This window comes from Porcisia hertigi, chromosome 36, assembly GCF_017918235.1.
Source record: "Porcisia hertigi strain C119 chromosome 36, whole genome shotgun sequence".
NCBI classification, from domain to species: domain Eukaryota; phylum Euglenozoa; class Kinetoplastea; order Trypanosomatida; family Trypanosomatidae; genus Porcisia; species Porcisia hertigi.
The window spans coordinates 2,016,511-2,035,266 of record NC_090595.1 but is presented as its reverse complement, the minus strand read 5'-3'; the positions used below and the strand labels follow the sequence as shown (position 1 = coordinate 2,035,266).

The 18,756-nt window shown below is 57.7% G+C and overlaps 4 protein-coding genes across 4 annotated transcripts; all 4 read right to left on the bottom strand.

Annotated features, from left to right (window-relative positions):
• Positions 1-98: 98 nt before the first annotated feature.
• On the bottom strand, positions 99-4,199 carry JKF63_00521 (uncharacterized protein; the record flags this gene model as incomplete). The annotated part of the gene is made up of 1 exon (XM_067896572.1): positions 99-4,199. The coding sequence occupies one exon, from the start codon at positions 4,197-4,199 to the stop codon at positions 99-101; it is 4,101 nt and encodes a 1,366-aa protein (XP_067752729.1).
• Positions 4,200-7,071: 2,872 nt separating this feature from the next.
• Positions 7,072-9,222, bottom strand: JKF63_00520 (uncharacterized protein; the record flags this gene model as incomplete). The annotated part of the gene is made up of 1 exon (XM_067896571.1): positions 7,072-9,222. One exon carries the CDS (start codon positions 9,220-9,222, stop codon positions 7,072-7,074), a length of 2,151 nt encoding a protein of 716 aa, XP_067752728.1.
• Positions 9,223-10,411: 1,189 nt separating this feature from the next.
• Positions 10,412-10,876, bottom strand: JKF63_00519 (uncharacterized protein; the record flags this gene model as incomplete). Its single annotated transcript, XM_067896570.1, has 1 exon — positions 10,412-10,876. One exon carries the CDS (start codon positions 10,874-10,876, stop codon positions 10,412-10,414), a length of 465 nt encoding a protein of 154 aa, XP_067752727.1.
• Positions 10,877-13,546: 2,670 nt separating this feature from the next.
• Positions 13,547-17,221, bottom strand: JKF63_00518 (uncharacterized protein; the record flags this gene model as incomplete). Its single annotated transcript, XM_067896569.1, has 1 exon — positions 13,547-17,221. One exon carries the CDS (start codon positions 17,219-17,221, stop codon positions 13,547-13,549), a length of 3,675 nt encoding a protein of 1,224 aa, XP_067752726.1.
• Between the last annotated feature and the right edge of the window lie 1,535 nt (positions 17,222-18,756).

The following is an 18,756-nucleotide window of genomic DNA, read 5'->3' as shown; positions in this document are numbered from 1 at the left end:
CGCGCCCGGGAGTGAAGGGGGGGGGGGAGGGGAAGGGAAGGGAAAGGAAGGCCGTCTTGTGTTATCTGTTGATCTCCGCAATATGACATTCCGTGTTTCTACGCTCTTTGGGGGTCTGACGCCCCTGAGGTGCGGTAGCCCCGCTGCATTGTTTCTGCTGCGTGCAGTGCCGTTTCGAAGAGGTTCTCCAGCGCCATCAGCGCGGCACGGTCCAACGCCTCCACCTGTGTCGAAGTGGAGGCGCCGTATCCTACAAGTTGGGTACTTCCCTGTCGCACAACCAAGCCACGCTGAAGGTAGAGGCGATACTGGAAGCCGTGAGTCGAGTCATATGAGCTCTGCACGCGAATACGGTGATCACGCATCGGGTACGCTACCTTCATGCACCGCATAAGCAGGCGGAACGGCGGCGGCGGCCGGTTGCGTTTGGCCTTTGCAAGCTGCGCCAGCACGTCGCGACACACCTCGGGCGGGAGCTGCTCAATGACGGGCTCGGAGAGAACTTCGGTCGCCACCGTTGCTGCCGCCATATCACGCTTGATGATGTACTGCAAGACTCGCGGGAAGCTGCGCCGAGTGGCCAGCGTGAGGGCGTCTCGCGAGCACCGTCGCTTCGATGTAGCAACAGCTCTGGCAATGGGCAACATACCGAAGCGCGGGAGGACGGCAGTACCGAACCAGTAGCACCCCACGCTGGTCATGATCACGTTAATCGGTGCAGTTGGGTCGTTCATCGCATCGTGCCCATCACCCACCATGGGAGGGGGCACCCCGCCGGCGTCGACCGGCTCGCCCCCCGGTGGTGCGGCCGCTGCCACCATGGGAGTACTTGTATGCTGTCCGAAAAACGCTCCAAAGAGAGCGAGGCACAACTCGCGTGTAGAGTTGGCACCGAGCACTGGGTAGGTTTCGTATTCCGTCCATAAAGTCTCAGCATCCGCACCGGCAAGGTGAAAAGACGCCGACTTGAGTGCCGTCACGAGGACAGGAACAGCTTCTGCATCGGCAGGGGTGGTGGCGCGGCTAGAGTCGTAGTCAGCGATTAGAACGTTTCCTCGTTCTCCGAGGACTTGCGCGCTGTACGATAGGTGTAAGGGTCGCAGGAGCATTTCCGGCTGCTGACTGAGCAGAATGCTCCTCTCTCCGTCCCAATAACTCGTGTCAAGCTCCATGTCGTCGTCATCTCCGCCCCCGCCCGCGGCATCAGCCTCTTGGGAGCCCTGAGGAACCACACATGCCTCCAAGGTGACCTTCACCGGTGCAATCGTCGCGTGGTCACGCTCCATCAAGGACGTGACGTGCCTCAACATCGACCCATCAAAACTGCTCTTCGGGTCATAGAGTCGAGTGCGGCGCACGTTGATGTCGATCTCCGGGTCGTCTCCATCGCTGCGGTTCAGGGACTGATACACCTCCAGCTCTTTGGGAAAGTACTGCTTTGCAAGTCTGAAGAACAGGGACTTGCGCGCTTGCTTCACTTGCAAGAACGGGGGAGAAACGGCCACCACGCGCCGCTCCTCCTCTCCCTCGACCTGCGCCTCCATTTCTGCAATCCACTGCGGCAGGCCAATATCTCCTGACAGATTGCGAAGCCGGACACGCGACTGCCTCCATCCGAGGTCCTCCTCCGCGAATGTTGTCACCATCGATACAAAGTCGCACATGTGTGTGATACGCTTTTCTCGAGGTAGTGCGCGGTAGCGCTGCCCCCGCGCTCCCGTGTCAGCAGAGAGATCCACGTCGGGATGTTTCTCGAGAACAGCGGCGTACTGCCGAGGGAAGTTGTCGCGGATGGCGGCCAGACACGCAAGTCTCCACGCTTCTCCTTTGATCTTTGAGCGGCGCTGTGAGAGAGGGTAACTCGACTGCCGGCCATTGTTTACGGCGACCGTTGACACCCACTCCTTCGTTGCAAGGTCAAAGTGGTAATGGGTGCTGAAGGGGCAGCCGAGCAGATGCATGGTGAGCGAGCCGAGAAGTGCGTAGCAGCTCCACTTGCCGTGGTGGTGATTCAGGATTGGGAAGGTGTCGTGCCGCAACACCTGCAGTTTTAGAACGTCGGCACTGGGAAACAGCAGACCCTCACCTTGCCCGGCGGCCATGCATGGCAGTGAGGAAAGGCAGTCGCTGTACTGATCCAGGAGGTAGGACACAGCCTGGACATATGTGTCGAACTCCACGCGATAGCGCCCGGGCTCGGTTGTCTGCCACACCAGTGCATTGTTCTCTGTGAAGAGGGAGCCGGTGAAAAGGATGGGGAGGTTGGCAGGGGTATTATCAGACTGAGTACGGGTCAGCGCTGCCGCGCTGCCGGCCTCATGCTTAGCTGGAGCGGTGTCACTGCTGCTGCTGCTGCCCGTGCCACCCAAGCAAATCCGGGCAACCTCCAGCGGTGATTTTCCAGTGACACGGCAGATGTGGTCCACCAGCATGTCGAATTGCCACCGCAGCCGCGAGAGCAACGGCGCCGGCGCCAATCTGTCAGATAACAAGTGCGCTTCCCTGTCCCACGCACTCTCGGATCGAATGGCGCTCATTGCAACTGTCTGGAACCCAACGTACGGGGAGGCCTGGCGTCGTGCGCTGTACACGACCGTATTCCTCCGCGCATCAGTCAACTCCAGCAGAGCGGTGTACGTAGGCGGTTCCGTCAAAGAGGCAACCGAGTTCGCGTGCGCTGTTCTCTGTACTGTGGTCGTGTCGTCTTTGGCCTCTTCGCCCAAGTTGCTTTCTGGAGTTTTCGCATCAGCCGTTCCGCCGGCCGTCTCCTCCCTCCAGGTTGCTCTTACGGTCTTCCGCTGCCCCTGCACCAGCGCTGCCGCCTCGTGCACACCCTCTTGAATCACGCTTGTAGAGTCAATCTCATCCTTGTACTGACGCCGGAGCTCCGCGACGCAACGGACGAGGGCATCGTTCGGGCTGCAGCCGCATGCCTCATGAGCAAGGCGAGCCTGTGGTGAAGTACTCCATTCCTCTTTGACGTAGCAGCGGCAGCGCCAAGGCGTCGCCACCGCCTCCGACGCTGCGGCACCGTCCGTCTCTGTAGAGGGGTGCGGTGTGCGCGATTGCAGCGGAGGCTTCACCGAAAACTTTAACGTCCGACTAAAGTGAACGCAGAGCTGACGCAGATCACTCATAATGGCCTTCAGTTCTTGCTGGTGTGGTGACAGTCGGGAGGAGACACCACCTCTACCATCGCCCTGGGTGTAAAGCCCGGCCGCGTGGTTCTTCCTTCCATCATTCTGCTGGTGCCCTCCTTGCCTTCTGCCACCGCCAAGGCGGTGTTGTTGGTGGGTTGCGCGCCCATGGCCGCTAACAGGGCCCATAAACTTGATGTCGCTAGACAATGCTTGCTGGAGACACATCTCGATCGTCTCGCTGGCATCCATGCCATTTGCGACAGCGAGCTCAACAGGGAAGCCGAACTGACGAAAGGTTGCGGAAACGCGGTAGTAACAGCTCTGCTCCGGTTGCTGTAAGGGCGACGCCCGCGCGGATACCGCTGCTTCACCCCCCACACTGCTCACCACCAGCGGCTCCCTCTCCGTGTCATGATTATCGCCCACCATTGCGTCGTCGGTCCCGACTTGCTGGTCCTCGGTTGCTGTGGGCGTTTCGGCATCTACCCCTGCCGCCGCCGGTGTTCTGCGGCGTTGAGGTATACGATTCAGAACAAGCTTCGCCAAGGGCCCGAACATCTCTCGCAAAACCGCCTCTGCATTCTCTACCTGGCGCTCTGGGTCGCACTCCGCTTCGGCTGCCTCGCCCACATCGCCATGAACATAATCTTCCCTTTTCCTATTGCTGGCGTCACAGAGGGCGACGTTCTTCGTTTTGCGTGCTTGTTCATTGTTTGCATCTGTTGAGATGTATCGCGCACACGAAGCGAGGGTTGACGGTAATTCTGCAGTCAACGCTTTAACAAAAGAAACGGGCCATGCACGTCGCATCGGTGACGCACAGCTGGCGGACCCACCACGGATGACCCCAATCGACCATAGGCGAAGGGATCGCTGTCGCGATGCCGGTGGTATCAACGATTGCGCCTCGCCAGTTAGGGGTGAGCATGCCACTGCAGTGCGTGCCAGAGGGGTGACAGCTGTGCGAGGAACGGAAGAATCCAGGGAGGGCTCCAGCGGGATGACCCTCCACACACTCGCGCAGTTACCATGGGACGAAAGACGACTGTGATGGCGCATGATTCTATGATAGATGATGTGACGTTAGTGTGTGGCGAAGCTGCGAGATCTCGCAGCGCAACCTCTGCCCCGATAATCAAGCGTGTAATACAAGTGTGTGCGTGTGCTCTCTAGAGAGTACTACACTGTGTTTTCCTTTGGCGTGTCTGCGCTGAAATGTGAGTACGTCTGTGCAGGTGAGCGGTTTATGTGATCGCAGGGAGTGTGTGGTCGAGTGGGTCAGCCAGCACGTGGGACGTGTGCCGTCGGCTGCTTCTGTTCACTGGTGCGCGCACGGATTTGTGTCAAGTAGACAAATCCACACACACACACACGTACATATATATATATATATACACACGTGTATTTGTGATTATGTGGGGGAGTGTGTGTCACTCAGCTCGTTAATCTCAGGGTCCGTGATTACCTCCACCAACCCGGTCGTGTGTGGGTGAAGGAAACCAACGGAGAGGGGAAAAATGAGAGGGAGGGGGCGCAGCCTCCACTCCCAGTAAACAAAACGAAAGGGGGACTCCTGACAACAAGGTGTACTCCACTCGCCACCCCAAAATACACACACACAGGAAGGGCGTCGCTGAGCTGTGTGTCGGTGCGTGAAGGGACACGTGCTGGGATTTGCGCGCGCACACCCACACACAAGCGCAATACACTGCAAGAGGGAGAGAGAGAGCAGTAACGGTGGCAGCAGGAAGTTGAATAGTTTTCTTGGTTCAAGGCGGGCGGGAGCGAGGGGGGGGGGAGAATAACGAAAGTGTTGATGGCTTCAAAAGCCACCGGTATGGCGCCATGGGGTGGGCGAACTTTGAACACCAGGTAGTTTTTTTTTTTGCCCCTCCCTCCCCTCCGCATCAAATGCACGAGCATGGACACGTCAGTGTACAACACACACACACACACACACACACGAGGCTGTGGGTCCCGGGGAGTGGCAACAGACTAAACTGTCTGGCAGGAAAACAAAAAACCCTGCGGGAAACACAATCCGGGGAGGCACCTAGAACCCCAAAGGACAGAGGTAACTTTCAGGCTACTTTGTGTCGGCCAGCTGCCCCGACCCCACAACATCGAAGAAAACAGAAAAAAATACACCGATAAGCGCAGCTGCTAGCTCGAAATACATTGTTATCCTCACTCAATGGCGGCTTTTCATCATGCCGCCCCCCCCCCCGTGGTTAACGCGTTCTTTTCGCTGCGTTTAGTTTGGCACCGCGTGTGTATGGTCAGGCTCGCTAAACCTCTTGTCCACCTCCCCCCCGGTAAGAGGGAGCGCGGACGGGCGGAGGGACTAACAGCACCTTCATTCGTCGTAAAGCAAACGGGGGAATGCAACGGTGTAGCCGCAATATCGCCATTAATGACCTATTTGGTTTGTCCTCTATCATTATATAAATAAATATATGTGCATGTGTGTGTGTGGGAGGGAAGGGGGGGGTGAAGCGGTTCGTGCTGCTGCACAGCCGCTGCCACCCTTTGGGATTCCAGACAGCGGTTCCGTGAGAACAACGAGCCCGCAACATTGCCCAATGGCAACAACACAGAGGACACACTCGGAGAAATAAACACCAAGCGAGCACCACAGGAACAAGTGATGACGACTACTGCACCGCGTCTACAGAGGCTGTAAAATACATCTAGGCGTTTTTTTCTAATTTCCTTGTTGTATCAACCTGTGCTCTCTCTCCCCTCCCCTCCCCTCCCCTCCCCTCCCCCGCACGCACACACACACGCAACTGTGGGCCCGTACATTCACACAAATCTGTCCAAGTCCTGATCGAGAGGTGCGAAACAGCGGTCGACGCGAATTACCACAGTGCCCACTCATTTCCCCGAGCGCGGCCTCTGCCTCGACCTCCCACCACTCGAACCACCCACCACCACCACCACCACCGCCGCCCCCAAGCATTGCAAGTCGCCCGACGCAGCACACTCCTCGCAGTCACCCAGCCTGCCCCCACTCGCAGGCACTCAGTGCTGGTAGAAGCACGCTCGAGTCACCTTACCACCCGGCACCACCACATCGATGGCCGCGAAGCGTGTTCACTTTTACAGACCGCTGTGACACAACGCTGTCCGCTAAGCAACCGCCAAGAGCAGCATGACTCAACCACTACTATGAAGTCGTTGCATTATTGGGACCTCTCAGCTCCATCACACTACCACAGATGGTACAGTGTGTGTGGGTGTGGGAGGGGGGAGGGTGAGGGGCTTGAGAGGGTGATAGACAGAGAGGCAGGGAGGGGAGGAGGCTGGCTGGCTCGCCTGGTCAAGAGTGACTTGGGGGCCCCCAATACCCCACGCTGGAGCGCGCCCCCTCCCTCAACGGACATGAGAGCGAACAGCCTGCAACGAGAAATTAGCTGAAGAGGGAACATCAAGCTGACTCGAGGACATGGTCAGCGGAGGTAGATGGAAAGTAAAGGACACACCCATTCAAAAAAAAAAAAGAAGCACGCCCGAACAAACCGCGAAGAGATCATGATGGGATAGCCGCCTCCGCGAGTGGAAGAAAAAAAAAGCGTAAACTCATACAGAAGAAAAGATGCAGATTCCATGATGCTCTTGAGTTCGTCACCGCATCCCTTCCGCCACAGTATGTATAACCGTTTCTCGCGGTCATTTCGACGAGCATCAGCACTCTCTCCAGCAATGGACAGCTTCTCCTCCGGAGAAGACTGATGAAAGCCTCCCCCCCCCTCCCACCTCCCACGAATGCACAGCATACATCTGCTGCTGCAACAATAACAACGAAAAATAATAAGAGGAATATCTGGAAGAGAAGCGGCGACGCTAGGATCATTAGAGAACGAACGAACGAGCGAGCGGGGTTGGAAAAAGTGAGGGGGCAAAGAGAAACGGAGAGGCGCGCGCGCGCTCAGATGGAGTAGACAGGTAGCGATAACCTGGCCGCAGGCATCGGCGCAAGCCCATCGATCTCGCGCCGGGTTGTGAGAGACAGCGCGTACACGTAGTCACGGTTTGCAACCAGCTCGTCAAAGTTGGACTTGGCGAGGTCGCTGTCGGTGATGCCAAACATGGTCGGAACAAGGAGCATCTTCGCGGACAAGAGCTTCAAGGCGAGCAGCATTAAGTGATCCACCTTAGCCGTTGAGATGATGGTAGAAAAAAGGGCGTACGCAACTTCAGCTGCGGGAATTCCTCCGTCAGCATCGATAGACGGGCCGGTGTTGCGCATGTCGCGTTTCCGGAAGACGACAAGATCTGTCACTGAACCCTGCGCGTTGATCCGAACGAAGGCGCGGTGATCTGGGTGCCCAATGTAGCTTCGGCGCAGCTCCTGCACATCCTCCGGCACACATGCCAACTCGACGTTGGACTCTGCGCTGCCTGCCTTGGCCTGCATGAAGCTCAGCACTAACGCGCACTGCTCATCGGAATTCACTTCGAGGTGGCACCACGATGGCATGTCCGCTGTGTAGTGTTGCACGAGCGACGCGGGAACCGCACCCTTCAGAACTGCATCGGCACGCAGTACTTCATCGTAGTTGAAAAAATCGGGGAACACGTCGTAGGCGCTGTCGGACGCGTAAAAGTACGAGGGGTCAAAAACACGGCGAAACCACTTCACTGTCGCTATGGCTGCCGGCGGGCGACTTAGCTGTGTGCTGGAGGCGAAGAAAACGGCAAGGCCGCTGCCGCTGTTAGCCAGCCCCTCAATGCGGACACGCAAAGCGTGAAGCAAGGCGGCGGCGACACCCTTATGTTTATTTTCATCGTCCACCGCCAAGTGTGCCGCGACTGCTACGGTTGCGACGCTGACCTTTTTGGCCACAGGCCCTTTCAAGGACACGTTCGGCAGGACTTGCGCCACAACTACTCCCGTCGCCTTGGTGCAAGTCGTTGCCGTAGTTGCAACTGCTTGCGATGCCAACGCAACCTGCCAGTGCTCACAAGGCATCCGCGCATCTCGTGTGACGGGTCGAAGCCACTGTAAACGACCATGATGGTCTAACGAGCAAACCGCGTCGCTGACGGCCTGCCGCTCGGCGTCAGTCATGTCGGTACCGCTGCTACACTGCACACTGGCGGCTGCTTCGCTACGAGAGCCAGGGGACCAAAACGTGCGTTCACGGGTGGCTTCCGGTGCTTTGGGGACAGGCTTGCTCAAAACAAATTTTGGTGGCGGTGGGGCATGCGCCATGAGCACCTTCTCTCGTGTCTTTGCATTCTCCCCACTGCCACCAACGTTTCCGTCAGCGTGTCCCGACGCCTTGGCTGCTGCGAAGAGAGCCGCGTAGACCTCATCGCTCTCGGCGCCGGTGTGACCGTTCAAAATGGCGATGTCGAGCGGTGTTAGTTGCTTCTCATCCGCCACGTACGGGACACGCAGGTCGTCCGCCACCAGTCGAATGAGGGCTGCAGAACTGGAATCGGCTGCGTAGTGCAGCGCGTTTCGACCGTGATTGTCCAAGAATGTTTTCCAGGCGATACCACACGCAGCGCCAAAGTTCTTCATAGAGACACCGTCGCCCATCTTCGCAAGCCTAAGCACCTCGAAATCACCAAGCTCATGTGAGCAAGGGGCGTTCTTGTCTGTTGCAACAACATCCACACCGTCATTGGCGTCCCTCGTAGCACTCACCCCAGCAACGGAGGCAACGTTTAGCTCGTGCGTTGATACTGGATGCGCTTGCCCCTGCTGCTGCTGCTGTTCAGCGATGTGGCGGAGGAACTCATCTTCAAACTGCTCACGGGCGTTGTCAAGTTCGTCCTCCTCATCGCAGTCGTCATCTTCGTAGCCGTATCCTATCTGCGGTGGTGGTGGTGGTGGTGCTGCTGCTGCTGAACCGACAGCACCGCCACGCTGGTTCTGCGACGGTGTCTCTTGCGGTTGGGTCTGCTGTGGCATCGCATCATCGCGGGAGGAGCCGTTTTTATCCCCGGCAGACAGCGTAGAGGCAGAACCGCCCTCGACTTCGGCCGCCGCAGCTTGGGCGGCTCGCAGCTGCGCGAGGCGCTGTTCCAGCGCCGCCCGCTGCTCTTCACTCATCGGAGTCCCGCTCATGGCCGATGATGGCATACGTAGGACTCTGTCACCTTTCCGTATCAGGGTCCCCGCCCCTTACCCGAGCAAGCGGTGCAACACGTTTATGTCGGTTAATATCTTAGGAGAAACAGTTTTGGGGCTCGCGATGCGAAAGTTTGGTTTTGTTCTCCTCTTCTCTCGCCCCGCCCCGTGGAGGCTCTATCCCGAGAACCGCCCCCCCCCCTGTCTGTCTGTCAGAGAAAGAGTAAGACACACACACACACAGAAAAGAGCACGTCGCAACACACAAAGTCAACAACCGAATACTTCCAGCACTGAACAACAAAAAAAGGCCTCCCCCTCAAAAAAAAAGAGTACAACAGAACGACTATTGCCCACTGCGTGCGCACAATAATCACAGGAGGAAAAGGGAGTTTTGATGGGAACACAGGGCGTCAGAAGTGTGGCTTTGAAGCGCACTGAGGAAGGTCAAGCAGCGTATCACTATATATATATGTGTGTGTGTGTGTGTGTTCACTGGCGGCAAGCGCATGGATAGATACGCGTGTGCGTGTGTGTGTATGTGGACGAGAAAAGGGGGCAGAAAAGTTAAGTGGACACACTGGCAGAAGTAACGGAAGGAAAGGCTGAGAGACAGGGAGAGGCGGGCGTGTGTTCTCTTTTCGAGTTCGCGCCAGCAAGAAGAGAAACGTTCACCTACAGTGTCCAGTAAAGGGGAAATTGATGGTATATACAATCATCTCTGCCACTGCACTCACCGAGTGGTGGCACTCGAGGAGCAAGAGCTTGTACATGTGCCTCGTGTGCACTTACCATGTGTTTTGCTTCTTCACGGATGCGCGCGTGTGCGTGTATGTCTTTTGGTTTGCTTGTGTGTCTAAGCACGACACGCGAAACAAACAGTCAGAGAGGGGGAGGTGAGATGCAAAATGACTCGAGGAATAGAAAATGGATGCCCTCGTCAACGGACGTGGGGGATGGAGGGGGGGGGAGCTACGACCAGGGTACTAGGCGCATGTAGCCAAGCACCTCTTTCCCCCCTCAGCCTCCCCCCACACATTCAGAGCCTTTTATTTCTCGCTCGGCCACAGCTACCATTGCTTCAAAAGAAGAAGAAAACAATACGCCACACGACGGACTGACCTCCGCGCAACCCCCCCCCTCTCTCTATCGTGTTGATCTCACCTCAGACGCGTCCTGCGCAGACCTAATGACCAGACCGCGTTTGATTCGAGCCGCGCGGCGTATCGGAAGCCTTCGGCACAGACTTCACTTCTTCGACATAGGGCACGTACTCTGGTGATGGATTAGACTCCACAAAGGCTAGAATCACGTTCAGTCCAATCAAAAGCAGAGCTGCACCGATGGCATAGTTGTAAATGAGACGCCAGTCTGTGAACTTGTCTTGTTCAATAAGCCTTCTCTCTCTCGCCTCCTGTTCGCGGACTTTCGTCATATGGCTTCCCAGTTTTACGCCACCACGGAATTGCCGCCGCACCTCCTCCTTCTCTGGATTACGCCACCGGTGCACGTCGGTGGAGTGTCCAATGTGTGCGTGACGGCAGCACATCAGACTGCTGACATTGGTGAAAGAAATCCTTACCGCGCTGCAGCGTCGCAGTAAGTATGAGCCCGAGCTACAGGATGGCCTTGCTTTTGATGCAAGTGCCATCGCCAAGGCCGCCGCAGCCACGGTTGCGGTAGTAGTTGTCAGAGAGATGATTGATGCTTCCTCCCTACCCGTGTTATTTTTGTTGGTCTTTTCTGTGAGTTCATACGCATGGCGAATGAGCAGAGTTTCATCTCTTTTTTTTTGTTCGTCAGCAACCAAAGCGTCAGGCACCCAAAGAGGGGGGAACAAGGGGGGGGAGGGAGGGGGAAGAGAAGGGGGGAACAACGATGCGCACACGCAAAACGCAGTACTGAAAGGGGCCTCAATCTGCTTCTCTCACGACGGGAGAGCTGCATTGGGAATTTTTATATCGGGCAAAGAGAGCGCGTTCCGCCCTCCCCCCTCTCCCAGGCCGTGCTGCTGAGAAAGCCTATCGCCTCACCTTTGGCGTGGACACCGTCTTTGCTGTGAGCCCGTGATGGGTCATTCAGCCATGACAGCAGTGGCAGTGCGTCGATTCCGGCCCTTGGCTCCGGAGTTCGCTGAGGGGATGGGTGAAAAAAATGAATATAACGTTTCGGGGGGGGGGGGGGATCAGAATGGGGAGGACAACACAGCATAATGACAGCATAGCCCCCCCCTTCCCTCCCTCTCTTCATCATGCACACACACAGACACACATACTCGCAGATGGGCGGTATAATTGGTGCGGGCGGGGTACGGAGGAGTAAAAAAAAAAAGTGCACTCGAAGGTAGGGGAAGAGCAGCCAATACGAAAACCCGCGCGAGTAAAAAAAAAAGTGCGATTAGGGTTTGCATGTATCTCGACAACGAGCACACAACGAACCACATCGACTTCACTACACATCAAAGATTAATGCCCAGCACATCACTTCGTGTGTAGACGGTTTGCCTTTTCCAACGCGCTGTGACTCTCAAAAGGGAGAGCTCCTCTTTGGTCGCTCACCCCACCCGCACCCCGCATTCCCCGCAGCCTCCATGATGTCAATCGGGGTAGCAGCGTGCGACACGCTAACTGCATAACCAGAACCTCATCGCTTATACCGTATGCGCATTCCCCGGGGATGAGGTTCCTCATGGGTAAGACCAACAATTATCAGCTCTTTTATCAACCTGTGCTCTCTCTCTCCCCTCCCCTCCCCTCCCCCGCACGCACACACACACACACGACTGTGGGCCCGTACATTCACACAAATCAGTCCAAGTCCTGATCGAGAGGTGCGAAACAGCGGTCGACGCGAATTACCACGGTGCCCACTCATTTCCCCGAGCGCGGCCTCGGCCTCGACCTCCCACCACTCGAACCACCCACCACCACCACCACCGCCGCCGCCCCCAAGCATTGCAAGTCGCCCGACGCAGCACACTCCTCGCAGTCACCCAGCCTGCCCCCACTCGCAGGCACTCAGTGCTGGTAGAAGCACGCTCGAGTCACCTTACCACCCGGCACCACCACATCGATGGCCGCGAAGCGTGTTCACTTTTACAGACCGCTGCGACACAACGCTGTCCGCTAAGCAACCGCCAAGAGCAGCATGACTCAACCACTACTATGAAGTCGTTGCATTATTGGGACCTCTCAGCTCCATCACACTACCACAGATGGTACAGTGTGTGTGTGTGTGTGTGTGTGTGTGTGTGTGTGTGTGTGTAGGAGGGGGGAGGGTGAGGGGCTTGAGAGGGTGATAGACAGAGAGGCAGGGAGGGGAGGAGGCTGGCTGGCTCGCCTGGTCAAGAGTGACTTGGGGGCCCCCAATACCCCACGCCGAGGCGCGTTCTTTTATCACAATGAGTACAGTTTAGGAAATCTACATGTACTATGAAGGCGCAGTAGAGAGATCGAGAGCAGAAAATACCCCTGCAAGTTTCGTGAACAACTAGACACACACACACACACGTAAACACGCGTGGGGGGGGGGGGAGGGCGCAGGGACATACAGACAAAGTCATCTACGCACGGAAGTCACTCGCTGCTGCAGCTATCAGGCACACACTTTTAAAAAATCCCTACTGTTTCAGTCAAGGGCGTCTCATAGAAAAGCGGTTTCGATAGGGAACGATAGATGTACGTAGTCCCTTTCTCAGGATGATGATTATCGAGCGAGGGGCAGTAAGTGCGTGTGTCTTTGGTGGAGGAGAGAGGGGAGGACACAAACACAAACTGCAATCGTTGTGCTCCCTATTGAATTGATGAGCTCATATCCGTGACCGCTTTGGGTGTGGGCCCCCCTCTTACCAAGACATCTTTTCGGTACCACTTCCCCCCCCCCGCCCCCACGCTGTACCCCTCCCCTCGCACCATAAGAATTGCCTGCAGCCCCCACCGCGTGAACCGCACACAGTGGGTCATACAAAACGCCAGAGGATGCGGGGAGTGGGGTGTGGTAGGTCGCAGTGAATACCTTGACAGTAAACACACGGAGAGGCTTCTCCCTCACCCTCATTCACCTCCCTCCCTCCCCCCCTCCCTCCCTCTCCTTCTTTCTGGTCCGTCCACCACACCACCGTGGTCACCCGGGTTTTCGCATAAACGCCAACAACGTTTGTGCGCGTTAAATGAGCTAATATAATATATTATGCATTTATGTATCAAGTAGTAGAGTCATCGTGGGACAGCGGTAAAACCCAAGGCTGGTCCGCCATATCCGCTCCAGCTGAGTTCTCGACAACTCCCCCGCCGCGTCCCAGCCTCTTTAATGTGAATCAACGTCAAAAATCATTGGTGCCTTTGACCTTGCGCTCCGCCACGCGGGAGCCGAATTGAATAGCGCGCTTTTGTAGATGAGTCACGTCCCCCAGACCCAAGACGCTCGCCACGCGGCGCAATACACGCTTGTCACCCTCGCCGAGGTTCAGCCGGAAGCTCACAATGGGTTCCATGGCAAGCCGCAAGAGCTCGTCGCTTGTCAGTGGGGAGGGTGCATCACGGGAACACGAGGCCGACGTCTGACGCAGCGAGGAAGTAGTACCAGGCGACATCGTCGGCCCAGGATCCTCACAGGCTGCACTGTCCCCCACCGCGTGCCGCGACAACGAGTCGTGGGTGGTCAGGATGTTGTTGCGACGCTTCAGCACAACCCACTCTAGGGTGCGCACGACACCCTCATCGAGGTAAGGGAAGCGCGGTTCCCGCCCACTGTCCATTGTGATACGATCGTCGCGACCCAAGTTGCGCTGCCACAGTCTGGCGAAGTCTCGTTCAAGCTCCCGCCAGGCACCCGGCATGCCCTCTCGCTGAAAGAAGCGCCGGTAGCGCGTATACCCACCCAGCGTCTCGTCGGCGCCCATGCCAAGCAGTACCACCTTCGCTTGCGATACATACGACTCCTCATACGTTCCTGGGTACGGCAGCGGCGGCTGCACCGATCCGTCGGGAGCGTGTACTGGCTCCTTCCCCTTCATGTACCGCGTCGTGAACCACGGACTGGGCGGCACGGCGGCGGCGCGCTGCGTGTCGCACGGCCGGCAGAGCCGCACCGCTTTAGATGGGGCGTCCGGCGCAAACTTGACGTACCCTGCCTTGGCTGCGTCGTTCAAGAAGCTGCCGAGTTTCTTGTACCCGTAGCGCTTGATGTGCGGATGGAGAAAGAGGCTGTACTCCTTGCCGAGCGTAGACAACAGCACTGGTGTCTGCGGACCAGAGCCGCTGCGCCCCTCCTTGACAAGAATGTCCACCAGAATTTGGTACTTCTGCACGTTTGCCACAGAGTCCAGATCGTCTGACGTGGATGACGGAGGGGCCGATGAGGTGTTCGCCGTGGTGTGCGCGGCGTTGCTGGCGTACAAGGTGCAGGGGATGCCGGCGGACGGCGTCTCTGAAGCCGTGCCCTTATGTAAAGATCTGGCAGCAGGTATCGCAGCTGTGTAGGCACGGAAATGCTTGGAGAACTCGTCCAGCGTGACAGTGGGGCTGCTCGTAGCCCCGCACACCGTGGCGGAGGGCGAAGTCAGACTACCACGCGCTGTGGTCACCGTCGTCGTCGTCGGCGGCGGCGTATTGCCAGCCTCTACGTCGCTGCTGCGTAATCTCTGCATGCGTCCCGAAGCGCGCGCGGCATGCCAGAGCGCTGTGCCGATGTCAAGATCCATGATGGTGTGCTGCGGCACAAGCAGATCCTTTATGTGGGCACTGTCCGCAGTGGATTTCGACGGGACATCCACCAAGACCAAGCGCCATTCCCGCTGCGGTGCAGCAGCAGCAGCAGTCTCCCTGACTCCCGCTACCGCGTCGTCCGCCGAGGTGTGAAGAAGCGGAAGGCGCAGAAGCTCTTCCATCGAGCGGAAGGCAGCGATGCGGTCGGGCGCTTGTTCTGGCGTTGCCCCAAACGCCACGTTCACCAGTTCGATTGGGGTTTCCACCGGCAGGAGATAGTGCGCCAGGGCAGCGATGACGGTACAGTCGATGCCGCCGGAAAATAAGATGCACAGGGGCCGCCGACGTGCGGTTGTCAGCTCCTGCGCATCACAGGCGTCCGCTGCGCCGGCATTCGCCACAGTGATGCGGCGGTGCATCGAGACGGCAAGGGCCAGCATGTAATGCGCAGCAGTCCAGTCCACCCAGCTCTGGTCCTGTGACCCCTCAGGTTGGATGCCTTTCATTAAGTTCCGCGCCCATTGCAAAAGCGGCTCCGGCAGCACCGCGATCTCCTCGTGGGCGAGGATTTGCTCAAACGGCGGCGGCTCGTGCGGCACCATCGGCAGTGCAGCCGTTCGCAGCAGTGGATGCACCAGGTGGTTTGTTCGTTGCCACGGGCAGTGCAGGAGGCGTACCTGTGCAGCATAGGCACTGCCTTGGTGCACCCTACGGGCGCCGTTCCCCGCTGCCGCAGCAGAGAGGCAGACGGGATGAAGGCTAAACAGCTCGTGCGGCGCAGCGTCTTGGGAGTCGGCAATATCGTCATCCCCTGCCTCCGCAGCCGCTGTGGGACTGCCGTAGGCCAGAGGGGTCTGCAAAGGAATCGCAAAAAGTCCCGTGACACCGACCTCCTCCCAGCAGACCTCTCGGCTGCTCGCAGCGGCGACATCGCCGTTGTCCTCCTCGTCCTCCTCATCCGCTGCATTCTGCGGCGACAGCTTCATCGAGCGCGACACGGGCGGTGGTGTGCAGGGGGACGTTGACGCCAGCGACGCAGCCGCTGATATCGCCTTCTCATGACGAGGGCGCTTCGACGTGGCAGCGCTGCCACCGCTCACCCTCACGGGGTTCCCCGAAAGCGGCAGGAGACTGTCACTGCTCGTGATGTGCGACGAAGAGCAACACACCGCACTGGGGGCGGTGTCGACAGCCGCAGCGGTGGGAGCCGTGACACACGCCGGTGGGCTGTGCTGCACGCCGACAGAGGTGACAATGAGCTCCACATCCCACTCTGCCGGCACCTCATGCAGCGCCGCTGGGGCGGCAGCAGTCGCGGCACCCACAGACTGCGCGTGCCCCGCATTTTGCAGTGGCGCCCTCACGCTGACGTGCGTGAGGAGCGAGTGCCGACCAAGTGGGTCTCGCCCAAAGACGGCGAGACGCAGCCGCGTCGCGATAAAGATAAAGCTATACGGACCCTCCACCTGCTGCTCAAACAGAGCGGTGCACTTCTGCAGGAAGATGCGCTGACGCTGCGACAGCGGGAGAAGCTTGCGCCCCGCTGGCGTGTTTTGCGTCATCCTCACGCACTCCAACTCCATCTGGGAGAGGCGGCTCGCCAGCAGCACCGTGTCAGAGCCCCACGGAGGTGGACAGAGAGCACCGCCGAAGATTTCCCCATTCCACAGGAGGGAGGAGCGGAAGTCCCACGAATCAGCCGAGCCGTCTTCCTGGGCGTCCGTCTCCACGTTCATGTCGTAGGGTTGTGCTACAGTGGAGCGCCCGCGCAAGCCGAGGACAGACGCCACGCCTGCCACCTCAGTGCGAACGTTTACGGCAGCGGCGGTGGGTACACACACGTGCGGCACAGCAACACCAGCTGTCCCGCCCTCACTCGTCGCCGTTTGTTCTGATGGCATCTGTGACACATCGCTGTCGGTGGGTATCTGACAGACCGTTGAAAAAGAACGCCGTGTGATGCCATACGTGTTGGGACCGCGACGGCGCAGATTGTGAATCATTTCTTCGAAGAGGTCATTGGAAGCGTCGGTGCTGTTGCCGCTGAGAAATCTCCTTACGTTTAGTTCTGCCTCTGTGCATAGGCATGGTGTGAGGCGGTGTGTCTGGGCCACTGAGGGCGCAAAGCAGGTGTCACCGCCGATGCCGTTAGCGTGGTTGCAGTAATCCTGCTGCTGCTGATGCTCGGCCTCGTCCGGTGCTGGGCAGAAGGACTCCGAGTCTGGAACCACCGTGGGAGTGGCATCGGCGCTCACGATCCTCTGCCGCACAAGAAGGCAGATGCCACACATCTAAGGTTCAACGAAGACGACGACAACGGAGGTAGATAGAGGCGTGAAAGGTATCCGCTCGTGAAAAGGACTTGCACCACCAACAAAAAGGAAGGAAAATCAACCATGCGCGACGAGCACAAAATCGCAAATTATAAAAAAAATACGCTTGCTACCACTTCAGCGACAAGAAGCGAAGGAAGGAGACGCAAGAATGTTCCCGCCCTCAACCACAACGGCAAGCGGGGTCGTGGGGGAGAGGGGTCACGCTTAAACGACAGGGTAGTTCACGGGCGGAGGAGACCGCAACACTTTGAAGGGCCCTCCCGGATCGCTTGCGACGAGAAAATGAGCGTGCTCTCCGGGTGGGGTGAGGTGAGAGGGGAGATGAAGAAGGCGCGCAAAGTGAGGACGGTGACCGGGGGCTGTTCGTGCAAGTGAGACGCATGAGAGCCCCCCCCCCCGGGGGGGGGGGGTAGTCATGCGTTAGTGGTTGCTGGCATACTGTAGCCTAGTGGTCTCTCGTCCATTGTTTTTATTTCTGACACACACGTCACAACCCGTGGGGCGTCGTCTAACGTACTCCCGGTTGCGTGTGTTTTATTGCCTCTTGTGCAACTCATAACGGCAATCACTGGCATCGCATGAACTCTGTTTCATTCCACTAATATTTGTTTCTTGTCCCCAGCGCTATTTTGCAATAATTCACAAAACTTTCCACTCCAAAGGACGTTTATCTCCACGGTTCGCTTTTAAGCGCACACAAACACACAAGCTCTTTGGGCACCCCCTTGTCTCGAAGTCCGCGAGGCATTTCACTAACTACACCAGCATCACCCTTCCAAGACCCCAGAGGCGTGCTCGAGGACGGACATGCGGCAGTTCCACTTGATTTTCAGTTCCAATGAACTCCGAACATGGCTCTTCCCCACCGAAAAATCTATGCGCAGCTATTCGCACCTGGTGCTCTTTATCCTTCGCCTTGGTGGCTCCCGACTGGTCAAGGCGCACCCGCGCAAGGCGGCGTGGGCTACCAAGTCAAATAGACACCAGAATAGCGCAATGCGCGCCACACACAACGCACATCTCCTCCCCCCCAAAAAAAAAAAAAATTGGCCAAGCGCATTGGTGCCAGCGTTTGCCGCAGGAGATGTGTGTGTGTGGGGGGGGGGGGGCACGGGTGGCGTTGTGAGAAGAGCGTTACAAAAAAAAAAGTAAACGCCCGAAACAAACCCGAACCACGTCGCCGTTGTTGGCGGCTGATGAGAGAACACAGAGAAATGAGTCAAAGATGAATGACATTCTGAACGGCCAAGAAGACGGGGGCAACTGGAGGCGTGCGAAACAGAAGTGGTCCCTCTTCGGATGTTGGTACCCCTGGCGCGCACACGTCACGGTTGTGCCAGATACAAAGGAGTAATGGCTGATAGGGAGGGGGAAAAACCGAAGAAGTGACAGCCCATGAGGAGTGGGGAGAAAGAGGGGAGAGAGGTGGTGGTAAGAAGAAAAAAAACAAAAAAAACAGAAAAACAGAAAAACCTGGCCAGGTGCACCCA